General features: G+C 34.8%; 1 protein-coding gene across 2 annotated transcripts in view; it reads right to left on the bottom strand.

Annotated features, from left to right (window-relative positions):
* The window catches only part of LOC106877721 (cGMP-dependent 3',5'-cyclic phosphodiesterase), a 436,212-nt gene that overhangs the window by 321,402 nt on the left and 93,509 nt on the right, over window positions 1-21,301 (bottom strand). For both annotated transcript variants that reach the window (XM_089361766.1, XM_089361765.1), the window contains exons 3-4: window positions 21,028-21,101; window positions 285-391 (exon numbers count right to left, since the gene is read on the bottom strand). In XM_089361766.1, coding sequence (XP_089217892.1) covers window positions 285-391; window positions 21,028-21,101 — 181 coding nt within the window. The remainder of the gene's footprint in view (window positions 1-284; window positions 392-21,027; window positions 21,102-21,301) is intronic.

The following is a 21,301-nucleotide window of genomic DNA, read 5'->3' as shown; positions in this document are numbered from 1 at the left end:
ACAAATATACAAAGACCTTTTTTCATTTCCATCAACCAAATCCATTCACAACACTTAGGTTGGCTCAAAGCTATAGTCGAAGATGCTTTCCCAAAGTACCACACAGTGAGACTGAACCTGATACCATGTGGTTGAGAAGCAAACATCTTAACCACACAGCTGTGCCTGCTTCTATGATGATTTTCGAATGCTTTTCATCTAAATTGTAAAACAACTGAAAATACAAATATAACTTGATAGGAATGGTAAAAATGGTAAAAAAAGATAAAATGTAAGATTCTTACCTGAATTGTCAGTTTTCCATATTGTGTTGGGAGATATTGAGAGATACTCAGGATGGTAATGATCGGTAGGATAACTTATAATCCGTTTCTTTTGCCTAAATGCTCTACTGAAATTTGAGAAAAACAAAAACAAAAACAAAAAAAATTAAAATGCTTAGATATGAGATAATAGATAAAGACTATCATATGTATATGTGTGTGTGTGTGTTACTACATATACAAATATGAGAGAAGAGCATTCAGTCCATTAGAAAAAATTAAGATCAACAAATTCAAAGCTAAGATTTTAACACTATTTCAAATAATCAATTTTGGTATAGCTATGACACATATATATAGACAGATATATTTTATTTGTGGGTTAACAAGGCTAATAATGGTTTTATGTAAAGAATCTCTTTACAGGAAACCAAGCCTTGTTATCCACTAATAAAGAATACTTATGGTGTTGAGCACTCATTCCCACTTCTCAATATTATTGTATGTACTTGATTGGAGGTTAACACCAAATGACAAAAGCTTTCTACTCTCTCCCCAAACCAACCAAAGCTTCATGAAAAGATGTGCAAACTAGAGAACCCTATTGTGTGTGTGTCACCTGACTGGTGCCCATGCCAGAGGCACTTAAAAAGCACCATCTGAGTGTGGCTGATATCAGTGCTGTCTAATTGGTACTCATATTGTTAGAGATCGTAGTCATGGCTGATGCCAGTGTTGCCCGACTAGCACTCATGCCGATGACACATAAAAAGCACCATCCAAGTGTGGCCGATGCCAGTGTTGCCTGAATGGCACCCATGCCGGTGGCACATAAAAAAGCACCAACTGAGCATGGCTGATGCCAGTGCCACCTGACTGACACCTGTGTAGGTGGCACATAAAAAGCACCCACTACACTCTCGGAATGGTTGGCATTAGGAAGGGAATCCAGCTGTAGAAACCTTACCAAATCAAATTGGAGTCTAGTGCAGTTTCACAGCTCACCAGTTCCCAGTCAAACCATCCAACCCATGCTAGCATGGAAAGCGGATGTTAAATGACAGTGGTAAGGATGATGATGATGATGATGATGATGATATATATATATATATATATATATATATAAAATTATTTTAAATTATAATACAGGGTATCTAAGAGATACCGCCACGCCGAAAAATAGCAGTAAAATCCTGACTCTAAAACCACAATAAATGTCCACATAGCACCAGGAGCGAAGACGAAGACAAAATAAACCAGTAAAAATAACAAGATAATTCCAGATCCCGGATTTCTGGCTTTGCATAAATAATGCTTTGTCTTCATTGGTGGAATATACTCAGGCACATAAAATACAAATATATGTATATAAACAGTATACTTACATAAACGGACATATACACACATATATATGCACGTATGTACACGACTAGCTTAAATAGCCCGCCTAAAAACTCCTCATGCGATACGGACAGAATATCAGCGCAGTAAATACACTGACAAAACAATATTTATAGAAATATATATATATATATATATAACTTTGATAAATTTGATAGGTTTTGGCCAGTACAGGCCCAGGCCACATCCAACTTAATAGCACCACCTGATGAAGTCTTTTAGTCATACATGAGGCACCATGGCCCACATGCCATATTCAGTCAATTGCTGAGAAAGGTGATATGTGAGTGTGTGTGTGTGTGTGTGTGTGTGTGTGTAAGCATGTACAAGCATGTCTGGTCTGTTTGATGCTTGATAGCCTGTAAGATTATTATCCCAAATGGGTGGGATGGTGACAGGAAGAGAATGTGGCAATAGAGTACTTGGCCCTACCATACTCTCATCTGACCCATGCAGCTATAGAAAAGTAGATGTTAAAATTATATATATATATATATATATATATATATATATATATATATATATCGGTTTGCTGTGCTTGAAAAGACATGTCAAGCTAAATAAAAGTGTGGTTGTCCTTGCATACAGGTTTGTGCCCTGCAACCCTCTCAAGCTGAGCATCCCTAATCTCACAAGCTCATAAGGTGCTGGTGCCACATAAAAAGCATCTGTGTCTGAGCTGCATAAAAGCACTCAGTACACTCTGTTAAGTGGTTGGCATTAGGAAGGGCATCCAGCCATACAAACCATACCAAAACAGTCAAGGAGCCAGAACAGCCCTTCAGCTGGTCAACTCCTGTCAAACCATCCAACCCATGGAATACAGACGTTGAATGATGATGATGATGATGATGTATATATAAATATATTATTATTATTATTATTATTATTATTATTATTATTGTTATATGCCCACAGGCATACGGCATAGTGGTTAAGAGCGCAGGCTACTAACCCAAAGATTCCAAGTTTGATTCCAGGCAGTGACCTGAATAAGAATAATAAGAATAATAATGTATATATACTATATAACATTTCCCATGTTATGGACTATCCCATTGTTAAATGATGGATGAGGATTTCACAATTTCCTGTTGAATCATCACACAGATGCTTTGTTTATAGTGAACAAATACTTGTGTTTTCCCAAATCAAAATGACATTGCCTGTACAGCTGCACAAGTGCAAAGCAATATGAAATGAAGTGTTCTGCTCAAGAAGACAATGCACCATCTGGTCTGAGAACTGAAACCATCGTTTTGCAATTGTGACTGCAACACCTGACCACTAGAAAATGTTTGTCCGTCAGATTGCTCATATCACTTTTTTTTAAATATTAATTTCTAATTTTGGCACAAAGCCAGCAATTTTGGAGGAGGGGGTAAAGTGATTACATCATCTCCAATGATCAACTACTACCTATTTTATTGATCCTGAAAGGATGAAAGGCAAAGTTGATCCTGGTGGAATTTGAACTCAGAATGTAAAAATGGATGAAATGCTACTAATCATTTTGCTCAGCATGCTAATGGTTCTGCCAGCTCACTACCTCAACACACTTTTGTTTTTAATATTAATTTGGTAATTAACATGACAAGCTGGCAAAAATCATTAGCACACTGGGCAAAATTTCAGTGGCATTTTGTTCATCTTTACTCTTGAGTCCAAATTCCACTTTGTCTTTCGTCCTTTCGGGGTCAAGGAAATAAATACCAGTTTAGCACTGGGGTCAATGTAATCAACTTACCTTCTTCACAGTAATTGCCAGCCATGTGCCAAATTTTGAAATCAATATCAATTTGCTAATTAAAGGAGTGACAATCTAAGTCACTGATTGAATTCCCAGAGATGAAACTTTGTCTTTGAGAACAACTTGACATCACACAATGTTTTAAATAATAGATTATTGGCCCTTAAAATGTTTTGTTTTATTTTTTTATCCGCAATCATTTTGACTCCAACCCACCTGTAACCATCTCTGTTTCACTGTTCTAAAACATTTCCTTTTTTAAGTGTTTATACTGAAATTGAAATCTTTTTAATCATAACTGTTAATCATAATTTCATGCAACAATCTCTTGTTATGTTTCTATCATTGGATTACTAACAAAAATGTTCTAAACATTTTTGCTATTTTCACACTTATTCGAAATATCAAGACAGCGTTTGATTAAAAATATGATCAGAAATGGGTTTAACTTCAAAAATTTTAAATGAGAAACTAAGGGTATTTAAATTATGCAGGCTATACATTTAAAACTAAAATTTTCATTATACAATTTTCTTCAGTATTCTTATGAATTGGGACATAAATTGAATTGCACAGTTATACTATTATGTTATTTAACCTACAATTATTATACTACAAGTGTTGTCAGTAATGATGTCATATCTGTTTATCATAATTACATTTATTGAAAATTGGTCATAAAATACAACAAAAATATGCAAAATTTGTAAATGGTAATTGTAAACATCAGAATAACAGGAAATTGATGTTTGTACAAAATAAAAAGGAAAAGGATAAAACTGCATGCTAAATTTGATCTTTGGATAAATACCCTTTTCTTTATTACTAACAATCAGCATTTGTCCGTGCACATTTAAGATTGTCCACTAGACACACATATATGTGCATATGTATATATATACATATGAAATGTACATGCATAAAGCATACATACATAATGGTGATGAGTTCAAAGAACTGTTAGAGCATTTGGTAGAATAGTTTGTGGGGTAGCTTCTACTAAGTTTGCAAAGTGACTCAGACATGCTAAACTGACTCCATCAGGACTTAAGGGTCCAAGGATCATCATCACCATTTTAATGCCCACTTTTCCATGTTTCTACAGACGCCCTCCCTGTTGTCTACCTTTACCAGATAGAGAGCAGAAGACAGAGAGAGAAAGAGAGAGAGAGGTTAAACATACACACAAACATAGCAAAATGCTCACACACATAAACAGAGGGAAAGAGAATGAAAGACACATTAAGACTTTCGAAGTCAAATCAGTGTTGAAACAGTGATGCCAAAATAGGTGGTGCCAAAGTATTTCATATCCCAGAAATAGTGCCTTTTGGAAGCAATCTTGGATGACTGTATGTAGCTGCAACAGCATCATGTTAACCGTTGGGCTACCGCACTATTTAAAAAAAAAATTTATTATTCATGAATTTCTCTATAGAAAATTTAACGACATTAACGACACTAATTAATATAAACTTTTCTTTCATTGTTTTAATAGATATTTTTCAGTTTTTCTAAAGATTTCATTGTTATGCAAGTAATTCACCTACTCCAGCTATCTTTCATGTATGGACAAAAATACATTAGAATAAAGAAAAATCAATTTGTTATATATTCATTGATCTCCCACCTCAATTAGATATTTATTTTTTTTAGCAAATATCTTTTTTTTTCCATTTCTATTTTTTTTTTTTTTTTTTTTTTTACCAAACTATGAACAAAATTTTCTATCTTGAAAATTAATTTTGTCTGCAATTTATAAATAAACTTAATGTTGTAATTTGCTTTGTTCAAAGCAACGTTTGAACTGAACTACACAAGAATATTATCATAAACTACTAAAACATTATAAAAACAAAATATCAGATTTTGTTTCTCAGATAACAGATTCAAATTATCCCAAAATCGCAGTTTTGTATACTCAAACAAGAAATGCTATTCAACTTACTAGAAGGTAAATACTAAACGCATTTTATAACATATAACCTGGCACCAGAATAATCATGTAACATCATTCAACATCAATATTTTACATCCACTTCCTGTGTTGGCATGAGTTAGACTAGTAATCACACTCTGAATCTATCTTTATTCAAAACTACTGCCCTTTTAAATGGGTTAGAAGACAATGTGCTGTTTGTACATTCAATTTTGGGATGATTTCTTTGGCTGGATGTTCTTCCTATCTCCAACCATTTTATAGCATCATGGTACAAGTGCTTGAGAGGTTCTCATACCTTTAACAACACTAAAAGAACACTAACACCTCTACACTATGTTGTCACCCTCCTACTGCCAACCACTTTATATAATCTTGTGAGTGGATTTGGTAGACGGAAACTGAAAGAAGCCTGTCATATATATATATATATATATATATATATATATATATATATATATATATATATATATATATATATATATATATTATATATATATATATATATATGTTTATATGTATATATATATATATATATATATATATATATATATATATATATATATATATATATATGTATGTATGTATGTGTGTATATGTTTGTGTGTCTGTGTTTGTCCCCCCAACATCATTTGACAACCGATGCTGGTGTGTTTACATAACTTAGTGGTGGGAAAGTATCTGCCGAGAGACTTTGTGAGCTCATCTAAGTGCATGGCAATTGCTTGCTTCAGCTCCCCAGGTACAGAAATGTCTTCAATTCCAGACATGTCTTCAATCTTACTTACACAGTCGTCCAGCTGGGGAAAGTTTGCAAAGTTATCATTTTCTGTTTGTCATTTCCATAAAGGTAGCTTTTTTTAAAACACATTCAGGTTTACTTCTGCTTTGATGATGTTGACTCTATCACCCTGCATCTGTTGACTGAGATGATTTAGAGCATCAAAAATGTTGGCCTTGTACACTAAGAAAAATAGCATGTTGCCAAATTGTCAGCAGCTGATTTTTTGATCGCTAACAAAAATGGCCTGACATTGCTTGTGTGAACCGGGCTATAATATGCGTGTGTCTTGATCCTTGCTAAACCCCTGAGACTGACTCAATGAACCCCTGGAGTTTGATCGAACCCAGGTTAAGAACCACTGGTCTATAGCATCTATAATGTATAATAGTGTACACAGTTTCCATATAAGAGCATAGGGATACACTATAGGTGCCGGATGTGTGGTAAGATTCTTGCTTCCCAACCACATGGTTCTGGGCTTAGTCCCACAGTATGGCACCATGGGTAAGTGTTTCTAGTAGAGCTTTGGGCCAACTAAAGATTTGTGAGTGGACTTGGAAAACAGAAACTGAAAGAAGCCCATCATATGTGTGTGTATGTGTGCATACGCATGTGAATGTATGTGTTTGTGTGTGTGCTTGTGTGTGTGTGCATGTATGTGTGTGCGTTTGTTCAGAACTACCACTTGACAACCAGTGTAGGTGTGTTTACATCCCTGTAACTTAGTGATTCTGTAAAACAGACCAAAAGAACAAGTACCAGACTTAAAAATAAAGTACTGGGGTCGATTCATTTGACTAAAAATTCTCCTAGGCAGTGCCGTAGCATGGCCACAGTCTAATAACTGAAACGAGTAGAAGATAAAATGTATAGAAATACTTGTCATATGCTGTATCCACACCTAGCTTCACTTGTCTCACCTTTGGATCTAACAGCCTCCTGTCTCATCTGGGAGGCCTGAATGTGAAAGTTAGACTGATGTTGTGCAACTTATTTAAATCCAGTTCACATTCATGTTATAACACCATAAAATTGTGATGTCTGGGGGAATATCCATACGTATGAATGAACAAGAAGTAAGTGATTTTACAAAATGTTTCAGTGATATAAAGTAATCTGTCTATTAGTCTATCTATGTATATGTATGCACACACACACGTATATATATATATATATATATATATATATATATATATATATATATATATATATATATATATATATACATACACTCACACACACAAGTATTTCATGAAGTAAATATTTAATTGATTAGCTGATGGCAAAATTAGTATTATACGTTTCTGACTAAAATTCCCACAGTGAATTTGAATCAGTAACGTTACAATGTCTTGCTTGATACATAACTGAATTGAAAACAAAGCTAGCATTATCATTTCTACATGCTACATTACAATCAAAATACCAATTTAAATGTAGATGAAAAGCTAAGTAGAAAACAACTATAAAAAGTGTTTATGAGAAATTTACAAATGGCTGCCAACTGAGAAAGATGACTGAGCAGAGGAAAGTTGAAAGTTAAGAAATAAGTAACAAATACTAATATTCCTTTCTACTGTAGGCACAAGGCCCGAAATTTTTTGGGGGAGTTGGGCAGTTGATTAGATCAACTCCAGTATACAACTGGTACTTAATTTATTGAACCCAGAATGGATAAATGGCAGAGTTGAGCTCGGCGGAATTTGAACTCAGAACGTAAAGACAGACAAATTACCGCTAAGCATTTCGCCCGGCGTGCTAACATGTCTGCCAGCTCACCGCCTTAACAAATACTAATATTACAGTGAATTTGATAGGGAAGCTGGTGGTAGTGGTGATGATGGTTAGTCATGATGGTGACAGCATAATTATTGATAATCCTTTCTACTATAGGCACAGGACCTGAAATTTTGGGGGAGGCTGATTAGTCAATTACATCGACCCCAGTGTTTCACTGGTACTTAATTTATCGACCCTGAAAGGATCAAAGGCAAAGTCAACCTCGGTAGTAGAATTTGAACCCAGAATGTGAAGACAGATGAACTACTGCTAAGCATTTCACCCACTGTGCTAACAATTCTGCCAGCTCACCGCCTTATACCAAATACTAATATTACAGTGATGGATATTGGAAGATGTGTGGCTTAATGGTCAAGGTATTCAACTCCTGATCATAAGGCTGCAAGTTCACTTCCCAGTGGTGTGATATCCTTGAGTAAGACACTTTATTTCTCATTACTCTGGTCCACTCAACTGGCAAAAATAAGCTGTACCTGTAATTTAAAGAACCAGCATTGTCACACTCTGTGTCAAGCTGAATCCGCCTGAGAACTACATTAAATGTACATGTGTCTGTGGAGTACTCAGCCATTTCCACATTAATTTCCTGAGCAGCTGTTCCATCGATTGGATTAAATGGAACACCCATTGTTGTAACCAATGGAGAGCTAGAATTGGATATTGGTAAAGAAAAGGAAAAGATAAAAAACATGAACAGCATGATGGGGGTAGAGCAGGCGCAGACAGCCATTATCAAGAAACGAGCCACATAAAATAAAGCTGATCACCAAGAGGGCAGCACTACTAAAAAAAAATTTAAGGTAATTTTTCATTGGTGTGTCATTCAGAAAGTACCACAGGCTACAGAAGATTGATTTGAAAGACAGCCAGAGGGGCATGATGGGGAAAAAAATAGAGTGGGTGTGGGGGCAGAGTGAAATTTGGTGGTAGATAATGGAAGGTATTCATTTGAAAACTGAAAATTATTTTGGCAATTCTGTAGTTGGAAGATGTGTAGAAAAACAAAGGTTAGAGAAGAAGTGTTGCAAATTAAGATAGTCTTTATAGACCAACTAAGATAAGAAATTTGATAAAACAACTGCAGCAGTGTTATCATTTTTTTCTCATGTTTTTCTTTTTTGTCTGCACAGTCAGAACTGGAACTAATAGTTCCCATGACTATAAGGCATGTATACCTTTCTCATGTCATAATAGATAATAGATTAGCTAACATTAAGTAGACATCAGCTATAAAGGTTGCACACAAATGTCCATAGACACTAATCTACTCAATATATGCCATTAAAAACAAATATTAAAAATAAATAAATAAATAAATAAAATGGTAAACTTAGGTTAGCAGCTTAAAGAAAGAATCTCAAAAATCTTTTTTATTTAAAGGTTTTTGCAGCCATATTTTTTTTTCTTTTAATAGTTCTAATCTAAACTTTAGAATAAATTAATGGAGTAATAATACTAGGGAGATCCTTTCTCAGTTCTAAGAATTTGTTTTTACTTTGTAGCACACAGGAAAGGTAGTGCCCATGACATTTTACAGGAATTCCAAGACCAGTGGGTGGAATTTATCCACAAGCTAAAACACTTGGGGGTCTCCTATGGTGGCCAGTGGTGGTGGTGGTGTTAAATGGAGTTCAAGCCTACTGCCCACATAGGCCATGGTGAAATGTGAACTCAGAACACAAACTAGCATCCTATGCAGGTGAGGAAATTCCATACGAGATCGGTTGACACAGGGTTATTGTAGATGATATATACCCAAGGTGATGTGCAGTGGAAATGAACCTTTAACCACATGGTTGCAAAGCAAGCTTCTTAACCACATGACCATATTATTTTTGTTGACTTTTTTTATGGTTTAGTCAGAGAAAAAAGAGGAATGCCTATAAGCCATTTCAGAACTTCCAAAATGTGTAACCTTTAAAGGTGTCACCCATTTCTCTTCTCAAGTGCATCATTTCTGTAGTTTCTTCTCAGCAATAAGCTCATTTATTCTCATAGTTTCTTTCCTTGAACTGCTGCTCTCCAGAACTCATTCCCATCATTTTGTTTTGCTCTGGTCAATGATATTCAGCCCTTTTAAACCTTTAGCAATTAAACCGGTCATATCTGGCCCCAAAATTTCCATCTGTTTTATGTTCAAACCGGCCGTATGTGGCCTCTCACACCTACTCTTCAATGTCATTCTAAAAATAAACAATCACATCATTGAAATCTCAAAGCTATGAGACAATGTATGATTAATTCAAAACAATGTAAAAAGATAGGAATTATATTTGACAGAGTAATCTGAATGCTAAAAGGGTCAAGCTTTCTGTTAATTAATATCTTTTAAATTAGTAGGCCCTTTCTTTTCCTTCTTTGTAGTCCCTTATGCTACAGTGGCCTCAAACCTTATCTGGAATAAAATTGTATAAAAAAAAATTAATTAAAAACTGGTGAAAGTTAGAGAGGAAGTTATCCTTGTACTGAGAAGCTAGCTTGAATGCCTGCAACATGGTAGGCCCTGCTAAAGGGGCCCAAGAACTTGGGGGTGCTGTTAAAACAGCTTAACAGAAAAGAGATTAAGTCTACCACCGTTCAATAGTATTTGTTCTCACATAAACTAGGTTGAATGGCTTTATTACTTTGTAAGTTTAAAGCAATAAATATGAGTATCGAATGGAGGCTAACAACTTAGTGACAGCCAGATAAATTCTACAGAGACAGAACAAGAGAAAGAGATACTTATTAAATATTAAATATTCAAATTATATTAGAAAACTATCAAATATGATAAATTACTTTTTGAGTCTAATTCTCTTTCTGACAGATTGTTAGTCCAAACGCAACAAACTATTCTTGCTTTCATGCATAGGGTAATGAAGTAAAAGTGAGCCATCTGAATAGCCAAAAGGGAGATAGGTTATTTGTAAGTCGTTATGTCTAAATGAAAGAAGAGGCAAACTATAGGAGATGAAAGATGATTTCTCCTTCATCGTAAATAACCCAATTAAAACTAACCAATCCACCAACTTGCATGCAATGATGATGATGATGATGATGATGATGATGATGACTATGACGATGACGATGATGATAGCTTCATCACTAGAGCAATAAAGGTTTAAATGAAGTTCATCAATCACAATGCACATTCAATAAGCAATTAATATGTTTGTAACAAGGCTATATCAATGTAGCCAAGAAATGAGTGGATGGGTCAATTCAACAGCATGCTATGGTAGAAAGTTAATCGCATTCATTAAGAGATACTAAGCATTATTTATTACTTTATTAAATTGCTTGATACTTAATATAATAATAATAATAATAATAATAATAATAATAATAATAATATTAATAATAATAATAATGATGATGATGATAATGATAATAACAAGAATAACGATAATATTAATAATAATGGTTTCAAATTTTGCCACAAGGGCAGCCATTTTAGGGGAGGGGATAAGTCGATTACATTGACCCTAGTGCATAACTGGTATTTATTTAATCGCCCCCCCCCCCCCCCAGGGTGAAAGGCAAAGTCGACCTCAGCAGGATTTGAACTTAGAATGTAGTGGCAGACAAAAAAGTAACACTACTTCATGTAATCATTTGATAATATCAGTATTCCATGTAACTGCTATAGGATATTACAATTTCATGTGACTGCAACATGGAACCCCTGCACCTTATAACTATTACTGCACTGTATTACAATAACATGTAAACAAATCATACTATCACTACCTCCATGTAATCACTACATGGTATCTCTACTCCATATAAATACATGTATCACTGCCTCCATGTAACCCCAATATATTATCTCAACTCCAAGGCACTACTGCATGGTATCTCTACTCCATATAAAAAGAGAAGAGAGAGATCATTACCTCTATGTAATGACTACATGGTGCCACTACATCATGGTAACTCTACTCCATGTGACCTACAAATGTTCCACCATGTTGCACACAACCAATGCCCTTTATCTCATACTCCAGCTCCAATTTCCAACGAAACCATACAATGGACAAGTAGTGTCTGTCTATGTCCAAGGTCTTATTTCATATTTAGATTGCATTTTTGTGAACAATAGCATTCATTGGTTCAAGGTTTCTAAAGAGCAAATCACAGTATTTACTGTTATTTACAAGAATGGTAGTGGCAAGGGATTGTATGTGAGTCTGTGCAACTTAGGAGCAAGAACCTCTAAGTTTATGGGAGGGTAAAGAAACCAATTCTGATCATCAAGTGGTGGAGAAAAGCAAATACAAACACAAACACACACACACAATAGGCTTCCACACAGTTTCTGTCTACGAAATTTACTCACAGGGGATATATATGTACATGTGTGTGGTGTGTGTGTGTGTGTGTGTGTGTGTGTGTGTGTGAGTGTTTGTGTGTTTGTAGTGTGTGTGTGTGTTTTTCTCTTGTCTTGTCATTGCATGATGGTTGTAAATGAGTATGACTATCATACAAGCAATGTTGTTTGTTTCCAATCTTATGCAAAAAAAAAAAAACATGCCTGATCAAGGAGAAATATTTACCTTGCTTGGAAACAAGTGAGGGTTTGTATCAGGAAGGTCATCCAGCCATAGAGCATTTGCATCAACAAATTCTATCCAACCCATGCAAGTATGGAAAAGTATACATTAGAATGATGTTGATGATGATGATGATGATGATGACGATGATGACACTGATGTAAGATGCACATGTCGTCGTCGCTGCCACTGCTGTCACCGTCATCATCATCATCATCAATTTACATCTGCTTCACCATGTTGGCATGGGTTGAATGAGTCTCAAAACAACTTCCTACTCATTTGAATACTTTATTGTCATCTGTTAATGCACAGCGACAAAGTATATCTTCCTTGTATATCTCATTTCTTTCTTTCAGTGTTTTGGAATGTCTATTTTTGGCATCAGTACAATTAATACCCCACCTCACTTAGGACAACTCCCCCCGATGGCAACTACCCCCTAGGACAATTACCCTTCTTGGTTAATTACCCCCTCTCCAATATATTAAGAAGTTTTAAATCATCACCTGTTGTCCACAGGGGTAATTGTCCTTGGTGGGGTTGTTATTGTGTAAGGGGGTAACTGTCCTAGGCTCCTGTTTTACCCATCCTCTACAATAGAACTGATACCCTAAAACCAAGGTGCCATGTAAAAAGCTCTGATGATGGTGCCACATAAAAAGCACCCAGTACACTCTGTAAAGTGGTTGGCATTAGGAAGGGCATCCAGTTGAAGAAACCAACTCAGAAACAGACTAAGGAATCTGGAATGGCCCCTGGCTTTGTCAGCTCCTGTCAAGCCATCCAACCCATGCCAGCATGGAAAACAGACGTTAAATGATGATGCCGATGATGATGATTTTTACAACTGAATACTTTTTCTATCATTAACCACTTTAAAGCAGGAATGGACACATTTTATCAAGTGACCTGCACAAGGGGCCTTGCCTTTGAATATGTTGAAAATGTATAAGAGTTTCCTCAACATTTCAATTTGTTCCTGCTTTTTGTTGTGCAGCATAGATTTTCTTTTTTACAGCTTGAAACCCTTCTTAGCCCCAACCAGTGTACAATATGAACTGGGTAGTTTTTGTTGTACCACTGGCATTACAGAGCTTATTTCTGATAATACTAAACATTTCCCTTTACCATGCATTGCTTCTGTTCAATGCTATTATTTTTCATAATCTTTGCAGATGAGTGCAGTTCTTATCATCAACCACCATACAGCATGGATTAGTCTGAATGCGTTTTACTATGTCACCAGCACAAGAGAGGTTGTCCATGGAAGGACTAAAGAAAGAGTTCCATCTATCAAATTCCACTCTCAAAATATTGGTCAAACAAAGGCTGTAATAGCAGACAAAGACATTTGTTCAAAATACCAAGCAGTGGGACCACACATTGATGCCTGCTATACACTAACATAAACTTTTACTATCTACTCCAGCATTCTAATATCATTACTGCACACTGCAATCACATCTGCTACCATGAGCTCCATCACATTCTAGTATATATGTGTGTGTGTGTGTGTATGTGTGTGTACACACACACACACACATATATATATATATCTTGTCTTTCTTTTCATCTTCTTTTGTTATCCTGCTCATCTTCATCACTGCCACCACCACCACCATCATCATCATCATCATACAATTATCTTCCACCCACCATTTGACATACAATAAACATGTAATTTCCATCAAATCATTGAAAAATGCCTGGAATACATCAATTTAGAAAATAGCAATATATTTAGCAGTTAATATATTTACTGCGAACATGGTGGTGGTGGTGATGGTAAGGGTGTTGGTGATAGTAGTAGTGGTGGTGGTGGTGGTGGTGGTGGTGAAGATTATAATGGTGGCATAGATTATGATGGTAGATGTGGTTGTGATTATGATGCTGTGAATGATAATGAAAATGGTTGTAATAATAATGATATTGGTAGTAATAATGATAGACACAGTCGTAATAATAGTGATGATAAGAATATTTGTGGTAATAATGTATTTGTCTAGCCCCAGGTCAGTCCAAATTGAGCAGATCTATGATCAAAGACATTCCAACCAGGACCATTTTGTCTCATTTTAGACTATATCAAATACATTATCTAATATTGGTGCATGTGTATCTGTGAGGTAAGAAGTTTGCTTCCCAACCACATGGTTCCAGGTTCAGTCCCACTGCTTGGTATCTTGGGCAAGTGATTTCTACTATAACCTTGGGACAACCAAAACCTTGTGAGTTTGGACTTTGCCTATCATCCTTAGGGGTCAATAAAACAACTACTAGGCTTACAAAGAATAAGTCTTGGGGTCAATTTGTTCGACTAAAGGCAGTGCTCCAGCATGGCCACAGTCAAATGACTGAAACAAATAAAAGAATTTAAAAAATTGCTAAAAGTACAAAAAGCCATGGTGGTGAAATTAAACTATGTTCAATATAGGAAAATCCAGATTCTGATCTGTAAGTTGCTAAACTGTTCATCAATTATTCATTTGATATAAGGCACTCTACATATTAGATATTGCTATTGCCAATTACAAAAATTTTAACAATAAAACAAATATAAGGAAAATAATAACAATAATAATATAGATGAAAAGATAGATCTGTAGGCACAGGTGTGACTGTGTGGTAAGAAGCTTGCTTCTCAACCACATAGTTCTGGGTTCAGTTCCATTGAGTGGTACCTTGAGCAAGTGGCTTCTACTAGCCTTGGGCCAACCAAAGCTTTGTTAGTGGATTTGGGAGACAGAAACTGAAAGAATGCCATTGTATGTATATGTGTGTGTGTGTGTGTATGTCTATGTCTGTGTGTCTTTCTGTCTCTGTTTGTCCCCCACACCACCACCCCTTGACAACTGGTGTTGGTGTGTTTGCATCCCCATAACTTAGTGGTTCAACAAAAGAGACCAATAGAAAAAGTACCAGGCTCAGAAAACCAATTATTGGATTCAAATCATTCGACTAAAAATTCAAGGTGGTGCTCCAGCATGGCCACAGTCTAATGACTGAAACAAGTAAAAAATAAAAGATAAAAAAAGATACCCTTAAAGTCTAATTTAAGTCATTCTAGCTGTAACCATCCCAATTTTTTTCTAGAGTATATTATCAAATATACCCTTCCTTTTTTTAGACAGTAAGTATGTTTGAGGGTGGAGGCGCAATGGCCCAGTGGTTAGGGCAGCGGACTAGCAGTCGGAGGATCGCGGTTTCGATTCCCAGACCGGGCGTTGTGTGTGTTTATTGAGCAAAAACACCTAAAGCTCTACGAGGCTCTGGCAGGGGGTGGTGGCGATCTCTGTTGTACTCTTTCGCCCCAACTTTCTCTCACTCTTTCTTCCTGTTACTTGAGTAATGCTGAGATGGACTGGTGTCCCGTCCAGCTGGAGGGGGGGGGGGAACACATACGCCATAGAAACCGGGAAACCGGGCCCATGAGCCTGGCTAAGCTTTAAAAGGGCGAAAAGAAGAAGGTATGTTTGAAGGAGTTTTTTGTGGCTGTTTCTAGCAAGAAGAAAGAATAACCATGGAAACGTTCTCTGGTTAATTCAAATATTCACGGTTTTTAAATTGTGGGAACAAATCAGATGCAATAGCATTTCAAGTAGAACAAAATTCTGGCATTGTTAACAGAAATATTTACTTATTTATTTGTGTGTACAACAACTAAAAAGATTTTAAAATAATTAAAAAATTAAAAAAAAAAACCAAACATTCCTTCTAATTTTTATTTATCTTAAGGCAGTTCCTTTTAATAGTTTTGAATTGAAGAAAAGAATGATATTTTTTCCCAACACATCCTTATTAATTTACATTTAGATGAAATGTATACTTATGTATGTAAGTAACATAATTGAATATCATATAAGAAATGGCATGAAGGCTGATGCTTTGAATTGCTCTGCTGTGAGGTAGAGATCCAATTTCTTGAGATGTAACTTATTTTCTTTTCTTTAGCTATTGTTGCTTGCTTTTGTTTAACTCCAGGTTATTCTTGATCAAGTAGATCTATGATTAAAGCTTTTCCAACTATGAACATCCTGTCTTTTTTTTTTTCTCTCTCTAGTTGCAGTGACAGAATATGTAGGTGTCTAAGAGTAAATTCTCTAATGCAAATCCTTCTCACTTTCAAGGTGGAGGAATGTGACTCAGGTTGCTATTTCTAGCAAGTTGAGTGATCGTATTAGGGGCTCACAACTTGAATGACATCATCAAACAAGAAATTATTAATCAGACTATAAACCTCATCCTGTGAGTACTTGTATATGATTTCATTCCTGTAATGACTCGATCAGCAACATCACATCTCTGCATTCTCAAAATATAACAGGAACCAGATGTATTTTGATATTTATGACCCCATTCTTTCAAGCTCACAAATATAGGGTATTTAAACAAAACATTGGTTATTTGTATTCTGCTGGAACCCATATTTATAAATGGCCTCCCCACTGGCTGATCACTCAATGTTCAGATAGAGCTGATTAATATCAGCTAGAAAGATTGAAGCATCCAGGGTAAATGCTTACAGACAAAAAATGATTGTGTATGAAAGAGAAAATTTCTGAACTTGAAATTCAAAATTTCCTATTACCTACACAGATACCATCTTGTTCTATAATTTTGATCACTGGAATGACTTATCTGTAAAACATCTAAGAATAAATACTGAACTAAGTATTTACCACCTATCCAAGCAGTTCAAAATCTAAAATGCCAAAACAATATTTAGAAAATTTACTTAAGGGAAACTTTAATTTTCTATATTTCAACCCTTTTGACACCAAACTACCTGAGAACTTGACTGATTCTATTATAGAAACTTCCTGAAGTGATTTAAATTAAAAACCTTCATTGAATTAAAAGAATGATAACAACTATCACTACAACTAAGAATACAAATTTATTGTCAAGTGAAGCAGCCTAAAATTTATAAAAACTGCACAACGTAAATTTGTTATTCATGCATTGAACATCAATCCTCATAGTTGGTGAGATGGTGAAATGGCTTCAGCTTGTAATCAAAACTGCATGACAAGCTGCAGTTCACTGAGAAAGATAACTCCAACTACATTAATAATGACTTGTGGATCATTCACAGGAATCTAAATTTCAGATGAGGAACCAAAATAAAGTGTTCTAATTTTCTTTATTTTGTAAAGAGGCCTGAGCTGAACACGGAAAGCTGCACAAATGAAGAACTGAAGCTGAATAACGGAAGCTTCTCATTCCTAATTTACCAATCTTCTGCCATCCTTTATTTTTTATCTTGTTATTTTGTTTTAGTCATTCGACTGCGGCCATGCTGGGGCATCGCTTTGAAGAATTTTTAGTCGAAAGAGGTTTGACTGCTAATTTTATAAAGTCAAACTGAACCACATATAGGTTCTTTATTGGTTAGTTTATTTCTGACAGAACACAATTAGGATCAAAGTTATTCCAGCCATAACTAACCACACCTAATTATTTTATTTATTTATTCTCTGGTTATAAACTACCTCAAACATCATTATCTAATGCACACCCTATTTTCTTTCTCTCTTTTTTCTTTGAACTTGTAGGGAGTGATTTAAAGGAGATTTTACTGCTATTTTGCAGTAAATGACCACAAAGAAGTTCCCTTGTTGGGTTGAAATATATTTTATGGCTAATGGATATTTAAAGGGCATAAAGGCAACTGTTATTGCAACAAAATTATAAATCTGGTCAAACAGTACAATTTTCTATGAAAACAACAAAAAACTTGAAGCGCAAATAAATAAGAATTTTGTTACATTTTTTCAAAGAATAACATAAAAACGTTATTAAGATTCGATAGACTCTTCCTTACAGAGGCTTAGAAAAATTACTACTTTTTTTTTTCTAAAAAGTAAAATGCTATTTATGAAAAATATTTCTTCTAAACATCAGTACTCACCATTAAGAGTAATAAATAAAAATATTACAAAAAGCTTTCTTTTAACAATGCCGGCACAAGTCAATAATTTGGTGTGAATTAGTAGCTGATAATATAAAACTTTGTCGTAGTTGTTATGAAAGAGAAACAGCAAGCGCAATCCTACAGCAGTTGAGGAGAACTGAATATAAAATAGAAACTTGCTTTTTAGTAAGACGAGAGAAGCTAAAATTATGACAAAAAAAAATATTCACCAGAATTTTTTTTTTTTTTTGTTATTTTTGCATGGATTAATCACAAGGTGAGTGTGTTTGTATTCACAGTAAAGAAGTAGATTTATTTGACTGGTTTGAGCTAAGATATTTTTGTAATGTGACAGGTCTTGCCTATAGGTGGACAGGCTGATAAACAAAAAAAATCTTAATTATAGTACATTCCTTTCCGACTAAGCGAAAAATTAAATAAAAGCCAGTATAGATGCAGGTGTGGCTGTGTGATAAGAAATTTGCTTCCCAACCACATGATCCTGGGTTCAGTCCTGACCTTAGGTGAGTGTCTTCTACTATAGCCTTGTGTGCCAACCAAAGTCATGTGAATGGATTTGGCAGATGGAAACTGAAAGAAGACCATCATATATATACGTGTGTGTGTGTGTGTGTGTGTGTGTGTGTGTGTGTGTGTGTGCATGTGTGTAGGCATGTATGTTTTTGATGTTTGTCCCTTACCACTGCTTCACAAACAGTGTAGATGTGTTTACGTCCCCACAACTTAGTGATTTAGCAACAAATGGGAACAATAAAATAAGTACCAAGATTTAAAAAGATAAGACCTGGGATCAATTTGTTCAACTAAAATTTTTTTCAAGGCAGTGCTCCAGCATGGATGCAGTCTAATGACTGAAAGAAGTAAAAGATAAAGTACCAAAAATTGAAGAATAAAAAACAAGTAAAAGACGTTATCTACTTAAAAACATTTAAAAAAGATACAAAGGATAGGTTAATGTGGTAAGAAGCTTGCTTCCCAACCACATGGTGCTGGGTTCAGTGAATATCTTCTACTATGGCCTTGGGCCAACCACGGACTTGTGAGTGGATTTGGGAGATGAAAACTGAAGGAATCCCATCATATATATAATGACCGCTAAATCCACAAGTTTTTTTATTCTGTTTATTTATTTATTTTTTTCCCAAATAAACACACACACTGTATATTTTGTCTTTCTTCATTCATTTATTATAAATATATACACATATATGTATGTATGTAAGCATGTGTGTGCCTGTGTGTATCAGTGTGTTTGTTTACATTTGCACTCTGTAGCAATCATTACAAGTGCTATTGTCACTTCTCCTGCCAACAACTTGTGTGCTCCCTTCACATTTCAGATATATATGAAATAAGAAATCCTTTATTTGAAAACAGTTATGGTTTAACACAAGAAAGACATCTAGCTGTAAAACAATATAATATATATATATATAGAGATCGCTAACCACTACACAATTTTTTTTTTCTCTGCTTGTTTCTCTCCTTGTTTCTTTCTGTGTTCCTTTCTGTGGAAAAGCGTAGGCTAGAAACGTTAAAGACTTTTTCAATTCCCGAGCATTATACTAATACATCTGTTTGTTTTCTACACCACCTGTCTTCGTCTTTTGTTTTTTTGTGAATTCTCCCTATATATATATATATATATATATATATGTAGTAATGGTAAGACAACAAAAGAATGAATGAGACTTCGATATTATGTAAATAGAGTAATTTATCTGTAATATAATATGTGACAATTATTCGGTTGCCATAATAAGACTCCGAGTTTCGGATGTCGGGGAGGAAAACTGCTCTGCCATCTCATCACTTATCGAGGCAATCAAAAAATGCCCCCATTTTTTGATTGTCTCGATAACTGACAAGATGCTTAGAATTCTCTTGAAATTTTACTTCAAAAAATGAGTAATTAAGAGTAGGTAGGACAAATATTCTCAGCGAAAACAACTGGTGTTACAATATATGAAAGATTAAATATATATATATAATGTAAGAATGAATGAATTATTTAAAAAAATGAGATGCTGTAACTAATGTCTTTGACAATAAACCACCAGAGATAGATTCCAAGTAAAGAGAGAAATTGTACTCGGTATTAAACTAGCTGAAAACTGAAAAATGGTCTTCAATTTAATGATAACATTTTCCCATGACTGTCATGGTTTGAGTCGTAAAAGCATCAAAGACATTCTGGGAGGAATTTATGGATGATATAGTTAATGTTAATATTAAAGATGAAACTTTATAGTTTTAACTATCAAATACTGCTTCCTCTTCTAACAATTAAATCAATAATTTGTATGAAATATCTCATCATTAATATCAATTCTATCATTTCTTTTAATCTGTTTTAGCGATTAGTAAAACAACGATGAAGTGGGTGTGTGGGAATAACATAGCTAGACATCTTTTATCTTCCTTCTAATAAAACCAAATACATCTAAATTGCTTTGCTTCAGTGTATCACCTTATGTATAAACTACGATGAACAAGAAAAGAAAGGTTCAGTGTTTAGTGAATCAAACTTTAGACCTGCGAACAGAGAGAAAACAATGTAATCACAAATATTCTTATTCAACATAAACATAAAAAGTAGGAATAAAACTATATTTACCTAACTAAGTTTTCTTTCAATATATCAGATTTTTCCTCGGTTAAACTGTCTTCAAAATATATACATATTTTACTCTGCAATACATAAAGAAAATATTATGTAAATATATTATGTTGGAGGATAAATGAAAAGATATGGATTTTAAGTTGTCACACTTCTGTTCATTGAAACAGACAGTTGGTGTTTATATGTCTGGGCAGGGTATGTGAAAGTTATAAAGAAATAATCAATAAATGAGAGAATGTCTTAAGTGAGATCGTTGCCAGGGCCCCTG

Source organism: Octopus bimaculoides, chromosome 13, assembly GCF_046866305.1.
Source record: "Octopus bimaculoides isolate indiv1 chromosome 13, ASM4686630v1, whole genome shotgun sequence".
Taxonomy (NCBI): domain Eukaryota; kingdom Metazoa; phylum Mollusca; class Cephalopoda; order Octopoda; family Octopodidae; genus Octopus; species Octopus bimaculoides.
The sequence above is the reverse complement of the archived record's forward strand: the minus strand, read 5'-3'. Positions and strand labels throughout refer to the sequence as shown.